The sequence below is a fragment of the Ictalurus furcatus genome, chromosome 16 (genome assembly GCF_023375685.1).
Source record: "Ictalurus furcatus strain D&B chromosome 16, Billie_1.0, whole genome shotgun sequence".
In the NCBI taxonomy this organism is placed as follows: domain Eukaryota; kingdom Metazoa; phylum Chordata; class Actinopteri; order Siluriformes; family Ictaluridae; genus Ictalurus; species Ictalurus furcatus.
Window position 1 is genome coordinate 9,155,882 of NC_071270.1, and position 11,283 is coordinate 9,167,164.

The following is an 11,283-nucleotide window of genomic DNA, read 5'->3' on the forward strand; positions in this document are numbered from 1 at the left end:
ATGTCGCATTCCATTTGTCTTGCATTCTAAAAATATTTGCATACGAATCATGTAAATTGGGATCTCGTTAGCCATGACATTGTTAAATCAATCAGTGGACACCTGCGCTTGCTTCTTTTTACATTCACGTCTATGTCAGCTGCCGTGTGATCAACGGGATGTGCTGCTCCAACTCTCAGCCACTCACTGAACAGAGCAGACAGAGAGAGAGAGGTGCGAGTACAGTGGGAAAGCAAAACCTCGTGCTTGCAGGACAGTACTGGCAACATTTGTAAAGTTGCTAAAGTTTGTCCAAAAATTAGAGTCTTTATTTTGCCAAAAAAATATCATTAAAGGGGTCTGAAAGTCATTAAGTTGGCAACACTGGTCTGCACTGACAGCTACATAAAAGGCAGGCTAAGCTCCGCCTCTCCCCAGCAAAAAGAAAATACAGAGGTAGAGAGAATGCAGGGTTTTTCCATTTATGCACATTCTATTTGAAAAAAAATACGAGTACCCAAATGATGCCCGGTCTGTGGTTTTTTTCTTGAAAACAATTTGCTCCCCGCTTCCCATCCCTTCCCGAATGGCTGCTTCCGAACTTCTCTGATACCTCTGCTTCCTATAGTCCAATTCAACGATTTGTCTCGCTTTTTTGTCTTGAACCCTTTTCTTCCACTTTTGTCTTTCCTTCTCTAAAATGGCTCCCTTCTGCTTTCTGGGCCTCTGTTTAATTTTTTTATACTCCCAACAACATTAGAATAATTCCCCATATTTTAAAAAATAATATTATATCACTATGTACACAAGAGTTTTTGTGAGCCTGCAAGTCAACTCACTCAGACATAAAACCTGATGGAGTTGATAAATTTTATATTTTACAAAATTGTACAACATGTTTTTTTTCCTCAGTTGAAGCTGCATCAATAAGCATAACTAAAATGCCTAAAGGTATCCCACAGTTATACACAGAAATTATCACAATGGGAAGATGGTGTTGACATGTTAAAGCTGTGACCACAGAGACATAAGGTTAATATTTTAAAAAATATTTTAAACAAACAATGTTTATGTTGTATATAACCTTATGTAGTGTATATATATATATATATATATATATATATATATATATATATATATATATATATATATATATATATATATATAAAACATGAGTTGACGCAAAGTGAGGAAACAAGTTTGATCTTCAGTTTTTTATGGAAAAAATCATTGCAGAATTACGTTATTTATTGTTTGATATTTTACAGATCTCTGCCTTTCATTTTAAGTTTAGATTTATGAATTTATTGCGTTTTAAGCACTTTGTTTGGCAGTTTGATATTGTGGCCTCTTGCTGAGGACAGGTTAAATGACATGTTTTCCAAGTATATAGTAATGAAATTATTTTTTAAAAATATAAGTAATACCAAGCAATACCTAGAGTATACAGATTACTTTTAGATTTAACTTTTAGTTTTATATTTATTAATTTCTTAATTTTTAATATAAAGATGACTTTTGTATGTAGGACATGTTTTGTACATTATCTCAAGAATTAAGTCAACAGTAGTGCAACCTAATTAGAAAAAAGAAAGAAAAAAGGGAAAATAACCAAGTAAAATGTAAATCAAACATCAATGCATGAACAAATAATAAACATCTTAAAAAGAGCTGAATCACATAATTCATAATTAACAAACATGGTAAATATGCCTGCTGGACAGAGCCATTAAAGACATCTTGGTGACTTGCTGAAGCTGAGCAAACACTCTAAGAAAGGCCAGAGACGTCACACAGATGTCTCAAAGATGTACACTATATTGCCAAAACGTATGAGGATATCTGACCAATCAAATCCATATGTGCTTGCTGAGCATCCCATTTTAGATTTAGTACCCCTTTTCTGTTATAAGAACCTCCACTCTTCTGGGAAGGCTTTCCTCTAAATTTTGGAGAATGGCTATGAGGAATTGTGCCCATTCAGCCATAATTAGTGAGGTCAGGCACTGAAGTTGGGTGAGAAGGCCTGGTGTGCAATCAGTGTTCCAATTCCTCCCAAAAGTTGTTCACTAGAGTTGAAATCAGGGCTTTATAATGTATAAATCTGGGCAATGTATAGAGTGGGCTGGCACCCAATCGAGTTCTTCCACACCACCCTTGCACACCATATCTTTATGGACATTGTTTTGTGCACAGGGGCATAGTCATGCTGTAACAAGTTTAGGCTAGGCCAATTATTTCCAGTAAACAGGAATTCTTAATGCAAACTCAAAGACGTTCTAGACAATTGTGTGCATCAAACTTTGTAGCAATAGTTTGGGTGAAGACCCAAATATGGGTGTGACAACTAGGTGCCGACATACAGGCCATATAGTGTATTAGTGTTTATATGGGTATCATTCAGCTTCAAAACATTAGTTGGATGCCATTGCCCCAAACAAGCATTAAATACACCCACCCCCTTTAATACCTGTAAGCTAATTAACACAGAAATGCACTGCATATTTTTACCTCATCTGCTTGTGTCAGAGCACTCATGTTATCATCAGCTTTGTGGTTAAGCAAAGAACAGAATCTTCCAGGCATTATAGCAGTCTTTTTTATGTAGCCTTCTTCACCACCCTAAAGCAGAGAAAGAGTCAGGTTACATTCTTCATATAAATTGGACAATATCTTAAATTTTGCAGGTTATTTCATCTTAAAAATTCTATCTGAAAAGGGGTATTTTACCACACCTTAACCTCTGCCCAGCTCCATCCATCTCTTATGACACCTGAGTGTTGTAGGAAAAGTTTGCAGCAGAGATGGAAAGCCTTCTCATCTAAGTAGTAGCTAGAAATGTTAGACTCTTCTCCACTTGCCATCTGAAAGGGAGACAAATGGACAGAAATAAATGATTCACACAACTGCTCTACACTCCCACATCATACTGATGTACTAGTATTGGATGAATCACACAAATGACCATTGAAAAGAGTGAGTCAGCTCAGATATGTTCCATATTTACAGATTAATTTGCTGCCCTGGCCATTAAAAGGTACTGGTGCAATTATAATGGATTCTAGCTATGTTCCATTGAGAAGGCTAAATATATTGCAATTAAAAATAATAATAATAATAATAAAATACATGTGCATATTCCTTAAAGATGTAGCTCACTGTTATCTGTTGTGAAATCCTGGCATAGAAAATACATTAGACATCATCTCCTGTGGCATAGCCTGATTTTACCCACAATAAATTTGACATATGTGCGTTTTAAATACAGTAAAGATTGATAACATTAAGCACAGTCATTGCAGTTTGTGGTTGTGCAGGTTTGTGTCAATAACTTATGTTCATAACCCGAACACTATGTGCTGATAAAGTAAAAGAAAAGAGGAGAGAAGAGTATAACAGGTTTTTGATCAAACAACAGACCAAAATTTGTGTGACTGCAGTAGTGGAATAAATGGAGGGCTATTTGTAGGGGACCACTGCAAAATTTACATTTAATCATATTACTTAAAATGTACACATAAATATACATTCAATATCACCTCTGATTAAAGCTGGATAAAACCTATGGAAAAAAAAATGTATATGTATGTATTGTGTGACACTTAGATTAGCCAAAAGATTCTGGTGTTTGATGTGAACATTAATGGATGCTCTTGACCCTTATCTGCATGATTTATTGCATTACACTGACCCTAGATTTGTTAGGTTTAGTTATATTTCAAGCTACATTAAATGTAGTGTAGCCTGTAGGGACAGAAGGAGAATAACTAAATAATATGTTGATGTCTGGCCTATGTAATCCAAAAGCATCACTAATTCATGAACACCTTATAAACATCTTAAGAAGAGCTGATTTACATCCTTCATATTTCATTGTGAATACATCTGCTAGATAATCACTGAAAGATATTGTGGTCATCCATCCACACTTCAGAAATGCTTGATCAACCTATCTACTCATAATATTTGTGCACATGTAGATTAGGCTTTATATTAGCCAATTTGCAAGTGCCCATAAAAAATACTGTTCATTATTTCAGCTTCCCCCACCCACACATACTACAGAAAAAGGGTATAGAGGTTTAAAGTCCCAAAAATAATATAGCTGGCCCTCAAAGTTTCCAGAGTGAGCCAAAATTTTGCATATTGCACAGAAAAGTAAAGAATAATAATAATAATAATAATAATCTGTTTTTAATTGTTCCTTTAATAAATGCTAAAGGAATCCTGACTAGCACTTTAATAGATACTATTGACTGTGCAAATTTATAATATTGGGCCTCCGAAATTGCCATTCATTACTACAGTGGGGGAAAGAAGTATTGGACAGGTCAACATTTTTTTTTCATTAAATATATTTCCTATGTTGCTATTCACATAAAATTTTCACCAGACATCAGTATTAACTCAGGAAATCCATACATATAAAGACAATATTAATGTCCATAAATAAAGTTGTGTGTAATGAAGAGGAATGCAGTATACAGGTGTGATTTTGGCCCATTCTTCTAAACATAAACACACTGTCTTTAAATCTTGTTCAATTGGATTCAAGTCAGGTGATTGACTGGACCATTCTAACACCTTGATTTTTTTTCTCTGAAACCAATTGAGAGTTTCCTTTGCACTATGTTTTGGATCCCTGTCCTGCTGGAAGGTCCACCAACGTCTCATCATCATCATCATCATCATCATCATCATCCTGGTAGATGGCAGCAGATTCGTCTCAAGAATCTCCCAGTAAAGGGCTCCATTCATCGTTCCATCAATTATGTGACGTCTGCCAGTACCATGCAATGAAAAACAGCCCCATACCATGATGCTTCCACCTCCAAACTTCACTGCTGGTATAGTGTTTACAGGGTGATGTGCAGTGCCATTTCTTCTGCAAACATGGTGTGTAGTATGACAGCCAAAAAGTTCAACTTTACTCTCGTCTGACCAGACTGCACTCTCCCAGTATTTCATAGGCTTGTCCAAATGAGTTGTAACAAACTTTAAACAAGCTTCAACATGCCTTTTCTTTAGTAATGGAGTCTAAAGAAAGATGAGCCTAAGCAGTGGAGTGTATCGCCTATTGTTTTCTCTGTGACGATGACACCTGCTGCCGCCAAGTGTTTCTGGAGCTGTTTCCGAGTGGTCCTTAGCTCTTGAGCTACTCTTCTGACTAGCTGGTCAGAAATCTTGCAAGGAGCTCCTGTGCGTGGCCAGTTAATGGCCCTAATGGTGCTTACTTTACTTCTTGTGTGACACCAAGGTAACGAAAAGCCTTTTTATAGGCCATCAATTTACTAACCCAGCAGATATTAATTTGATATTAACTCCTTTTTCATAGCATGTTCAATACTTTTTTTCCTGTGTCATTCCACTTTATTACACATAACTTTATTTATGGACTTTAATGTTGTGAATTCTTTATATTTCCAGATTTCGAGTTAATACTAATGTCTGGTGAATTTCATGTAAATAGCCTCAATGGAAATATATTTACTGAAAAAAAATAGACAGGTTCAATACTTATTTCCCCCACTGTATATACAGTACTGTGCAATAGTCTTAGGCACATGCAAAATAATGCAGTAGAGCAAAGATGCCTTCAAAAATAATTAAATTAAATGTTTCTACAGTTTTTTTTTTTTTTTTAAATTAAACTATAAAGAGCAGTAAACAGTAATAAATCAAACAAAGACGATATTTGGTGTGACGACCATTTGCTTAAAAAAAGAAAAAGAAAAAAGTATTCGTCTCAAGTACAATTTGTGGAAATTAGAGGAAATTACAATTTGTGGAAATTAAAGGAAATTAGCTGGCAAGTTTTACTGAGCATCTTGCAAAACCAGCAACTGGAACCAGTTCTTCTGGAGACTTTGACTTTTGCACTTGCTTCTTATTTTTGCAGCAAAAACCCAGCAGCCTTAAGATGTCTGGCAAAAGTTGAGTGGTGTGCTAATCGGCAGGCTTTAAAAATGGATATACCGTGCATTAATTGGGTCCTCTTTAAATTATGGGACCATGGTGGATGGGTCTCCAACATCAAATATAATTCGAAAGATTGTAGCAGTTCAGACACATGCTTTAAGAATATGCTGTGGAGCTTTCAGAACTTCCTCAATTGCAGCCCTAGCAATTGTATATTGGACTAACCTGAAAGGACATTCTCAAAATACACCCTGTACAGAAAGTGTTGGAGGAATGTTGGGACTGCAGAGATAACAGAATTTGAAGCTTTGGGTGGACTGCCTCCAGGTATGCTCAGAATACATGCATTATGGATATTACAGTCAGTCCTACAGTTGTTAGATCAAATACTCCCCCCTGGTTAATTCCAATGCCTCAAGCTGACATTCTGTTGCAGGAAAAATTGAAGAAAGAAAAGCATGTCTCTAAAGAAATTCTTGTCAAACAATATTTAGATCAAGTATATTTTTCAGCACTTCACATTTTCACAGATGGTTCCAAGGATTCTATATCAGGTTACACAGCTGCAGCTATACACATTCCCAAATTTAACATCAGCGAGAAGAAAAGGACAACAAATCATATACCCATCTTTACAACAGAAATGATAGCAATCTTGTTAGCCCTACAGTGGGTGAAGGATGTTCAGCCACTAAATGTGGTAGTATGTACTGGCTCTCTCTGTTTTAGCAAGCTCCTCAATTGGACAATATTCATCAAGACAAGATATAATTCATGAAATTCTTGCAAGTTTATTCAGAATCCACAACACGCTGTTAATCCGGCCATTTATATGGGTACCAGTACATGTGGTAATGGAGGGCAATGAAACTGTTGATATATTGGCTAAACAAGCTTTAAGACAGACAAATATTGAAATACAGGTCCCATTCAGTAAAAACATAAAAGCATCTCTTAAAATTAAGTGACAAGGGAAATGGGACAGAGAATTCAAAGGAAAGCAACTTTACAGTATTCAAAAGCAAGTTAATACAGAGAGGATAGTCTATAACAGCCGCTTAACCTTTTTGCGAGTGCGACCCACTTGACCATGTTTTGCAGGTCTAAATCAGTCACAATTTATAATAGGAAACATGAAACAGGACAGTGCATATATTGCGGCCAAGCAGAGACAGTGGAACATGTGCTCCTTCACTGTACAGCTTATGAAAAGGAAAGATCTAAACTGTAATAATCAACATTACAAAGCAAAGTCTGCTAAAAAGTGGTCCATGACAAGGAAAAATATATACCACATTATTAAATTATCTAAGAACAACAGGCTTGTATATATAATGTTTAAGTTTGAAAGTTTTTTTTTTAAGATCCATTCGGGTGCTCCACAGTGCTATACAGTTGGTGGCGGAAATGCACCAAAAGATGCCAACTGCCAATAACCCTTAGAAGAAGAAGAAATAAGTCAATTACTCTATTATTTACAGACCCCCAGGGCCATATACTGAATTTGCAGATTTTATCTCAAACCTGGCTTCCTCACTGTTTCTGTAGATAAAGCATTAATCGTTGGTGATTTTAATATTCATTTTGATAACCCAGAAGACCCTCTGAGAACAGCAGTTGTGTCCATCTTAGATTCAGTAGGGGGTAATCAGAACATAACCGGTCCTACTCATAATGGTGGTCACACTCTTCACCTGATACTAACATACAGATTAAATATAGAAAATATTGTAATTTTTCCACAGTCTGAAGTTGTCTCAAACCATTATCTTATCTCGTTCATAATACGTATTGATCATAATATTTGCACCTCGCCACGCTACCATGTAAAACGTACTTTCACGGCAGTTACTGCACCGAGCTTCATCAATAACCTCCCAGAGATATCAATTAGATGCGGATCGTCTGATCCCATAGAACTCGATCAGGCGACTTAATGCTTAGAGTCAACACTCCGCTACACGCTAGATAGAGTGGCTCCACTCAAAAGAAAATGAATTAGTGAAAAAGCTAGCACCCTGGTATAACGGTCAAACGCATATCTTAAAACAGACCAGTCGACAATTAGAACGTAAATGGCGTCAAACCAAATTGGTAGTATTTCAAACAGCATGGAAGGAGAGCCTACTGAACTATAGAAAATCTCTTAGTGATGCTAGAAAAGTCTCTCTCTCCACCTTAATAGGAGATAACAAAAACAATTCAAGATTTCTATTCAACACAGTAGCAAAATTAACTAGGAATAAAACCACTACAGAAAGAAGCACTCAATCATTACATAGCAGCAAAGATTTCATGAATTTTTTCATTGGTAAAATTGAAAATATTAGATGTGAAATCCAGGCTATTAAATTAAAACCAGGTAGATTTATAACTAACCCTATAGATGATAATATAGCAATATCTGATCAACATTTAGAATGTTTTACTCCCCTTAGAGAGACCAAACTAGCTTCATTAATCTCCAGCGAAATCATCAACTTGCATACTAGATTGCTTACCTACATGTTTCTTCAAACAGATTTGTCCTGGAGTAATTGAACCGCTTCTAAATATAAATCAACTCTTCCCTTAGCACTGGCTACGTACCAAAATCATTTAGATTAGCAGTTATTAAACACCTGATTAAAAAACCTGACCTTGACCCCTCTCAACTGTCCAGCTACAGACCTATATCAAATCTCCCCTTTAGTTCCAAGATATTAGAAAAGGTTGTATGTTATAAAATACTATTAAGTTATAAAGCACTAAACGGTCTCACACCACAGTATCCAAGCGACCTTTTGGTTTTCTATGATCTGCCACGCCTACTTAGATCAAGAGGTGCAGGCTATTTGTTGGTACCTCGAATAGTGAAGGCTACAGCACGGGGAAGAGCTTTCTCTTACACAGCCCCACAGTTATGAAACAGCCTTCCACTTAGTATTCAGGACTCAGACACAGTCTCAGTGATTAAGTCTAGGCTTAAAACGTATTTGTTTACTCAAACGTACCATGAGTAGACTTTCTATTACGCTAAGCACAGACCTAACAATCTCTTCTCTCCCTCTCTCCACACACAATTTTATGGAGATACTAGAGATCCTGATCCTTTCTGCTCTCCGGACCTGACTGATCCCTTCGGATGCCCTGCCTCTGGATGGAGCGCTCATCTACTCCAATTCCAGATTGCTGGGACTACGGTTGCTTCTAAGGCCACACAGACTTCATATTAAACCATAATGAACTTTCCTTTACTTTTACACTATCGTTGTTACCCAGATGAGGATGGGTTCCCTTCTGAGTCTGGTTCCTCTCAAGCTTTCTTCCTCTTAACATCTTAGGGAGATGCCACCGCCACCGGCTTGCTCAATTGGGATAAATTCACACATTTAAAATCTGTATACCATGTTTATATGTTTCTGTAAAGCTGCTTTGAGACAATGTCCATTGTAAGAAGCGCTATACAAATACAATTGAATTGAATTAAGAATCAAAGTTATCACCACTCGCAGCTATATTCTTTTATGTACATTAACCTCTGCAGGATTTTACTTATTTATTTTCGGGCTGAATCGTATTTTCTACGGCCACTCACAAACTGGCTACCGTAAAACGTAATGTACACGCGCACAGAGTTTATGGGTTGACCAAGAGTTTTAATGGCGTGACCGCAGTGACAAAATCCACCAGAGACGTCCTGGTGACGGACTGAAGATGGTCATGCGGTCTAAAAACGACGGCTTGAAGATGAACCATAGCAAAGATGTATTTTCTCTTATGGACTAGTGTGACGTCGAGGAGAATTTTATTTTGAAATGTGCACACAGTGCAGAACCACTTGTGGACTAAAGCAGATACTCTACACATTTTATAATTTCATAAAAACCAAGTATGAGAATTGCTGCACACAGTGTAGAGTGCAAATGTGTTTCTTTGGTGTATATTTTCTAGCTATTTTTCATATTCCGAGCTTTATGCGTGAATTCATGGCGAGTATCAAACGCTGAGCCTAGTTTCCTCTTGTTCACTTCCCAGTGCCCGTCGGAAAATTGCCAGAATATCTAACTTACTTACCATTAAATTCTTCAAACAAAACTCAATTAACTGCAATCTTGTTTATATAATATATATATATATATATATATATATATATATATATATAAAGAGTGACACCTTGCTGCGTCTGAATAGCCATACTACACAATAGGCGAAAGGCAGTACGCAAAAGGAGTAGTATGTCCGAATTCTCAATATTCATAAAACAGTAGCTGGTTGAAACATACCGGTGGTATCGCCCCTCCCTACAGTAGGACAGTTACGGTGCCGGGAACTGGCACGCACTTTTTTTCCAGGGATTCCTTAGCTGCGTCCTGTGTCCTGTAACAGTACACCTACTACACAACCGTTGAATCTTCTTCTTCTTTTAATGGCGGTTGGCAAATCAACTAAGGTTAATTACCGCCACCTATTGGACTGGAGTGTGGGCAGCAGATTGGCAGGAAAAAAACAATAATAATAAACCAATAATAAATAAATAACTATATATCACTATATAAATCACTAAAGTCTCTCACTTATCCCAGTATTTTTCAGATAATTTATTAGGGGACGGTGCACTTTTCCAGATGTTTTTCCCAGCAAATTCTCTAGTGTCATGTTTTGCTTTCCAATTTGCATCTCATACATTTACATTTACATTTACTAATTTAGCAGACGCTTTTATCCAAAGCAATTGACAAATGAGGAAATACAAGCAAAGTGATATATCAAGCAGAGAACAATACAAGTAGTGATACCATACAAGATCTTTTGATTGAGTTCTAGAAGAAGCAAAGTGTGCAGAGTAGAGATTTAAGAGCCAGAGTAAGTTTTTTTTTTCTCTCTAGCTCAGTACTTTCCTTCACATATATTTTTCAGTCTAACAGAATGTGTTTTACCCTCTCTTGTGTATTGCAGTGGGTACAGAATCCAGTGGGGTGTTTTCCTATTCTGTGTAATGTTAGATTTAAGCCAGCATGACCTATTCTAAGACGCGTAATTATCATCTCTTCCTTTGGGTTCCTGCCCTGCCTCATATTCATGCCTATTTGTTTTTGTATAGTATATAGGTGTCGTCCGATATCAGCTATGTCCCCGTATTCCTGCCATATTTTATGTGTGTGTCCCTTTATAATGGTTTAAATCTCTGCTATACTTAATGGTATATCAACTGTTTCATGCTTTATCTATCTTTTTGCCAGTACATCAACAGTTTCATTTCCTTCAACCCCTACATGTGCAGGAACCCAAAAGAAGGAAACATTCAGCCCCCTACCATGGAGTATGAGGAGCAGATGAGGAGCATGTTTTGTCTACATGATGTTTTCCCACGATTGTATATTTGACAGTGCAGATAGACTGTCA

At 36.8% G+C, this 11,283-nt stretch overlaps 1 protein-coding gene across 2 annotated transcripts in view; it reads right to left on the reverse strand.

Moving 5' to 3' along the window:
• The window catches only part of atg10 (ATG10 autophagy related 10 homolog (S. cerevisiae)), a 55,072-nt gene extending 44,574 nt beyond the window's left edge, over positions 1 to 10,498 (reverse strand). For both annotated transcript variants that reach the window (XM_053645010.1, XM_053645011.1), the window contains exons 1-3: positions 10,164 to 10,498; positions 2,715 to 2,843; positions 2,491 to 2,601 (exon numbers count right to left, since the gene is read on the reverse strand). In XM_053645010.1, coding sequence (XP_053500985.1) covers positions 2,491 to 2,601; positions 2,715 to 2,843 — 240 coding nt within the window. In that variant the 5' untranslated portion in view covers positions 10,164 to 10,498. The remainder of the gene's footprint in view (positions 1 to 2,490; positions 2,602 to 2,714; positions 2,844 to 10,163) is intronic.
• Between the last annotated feature and the right edge of the window lie 785 nt (positions 10,499 to 11,283).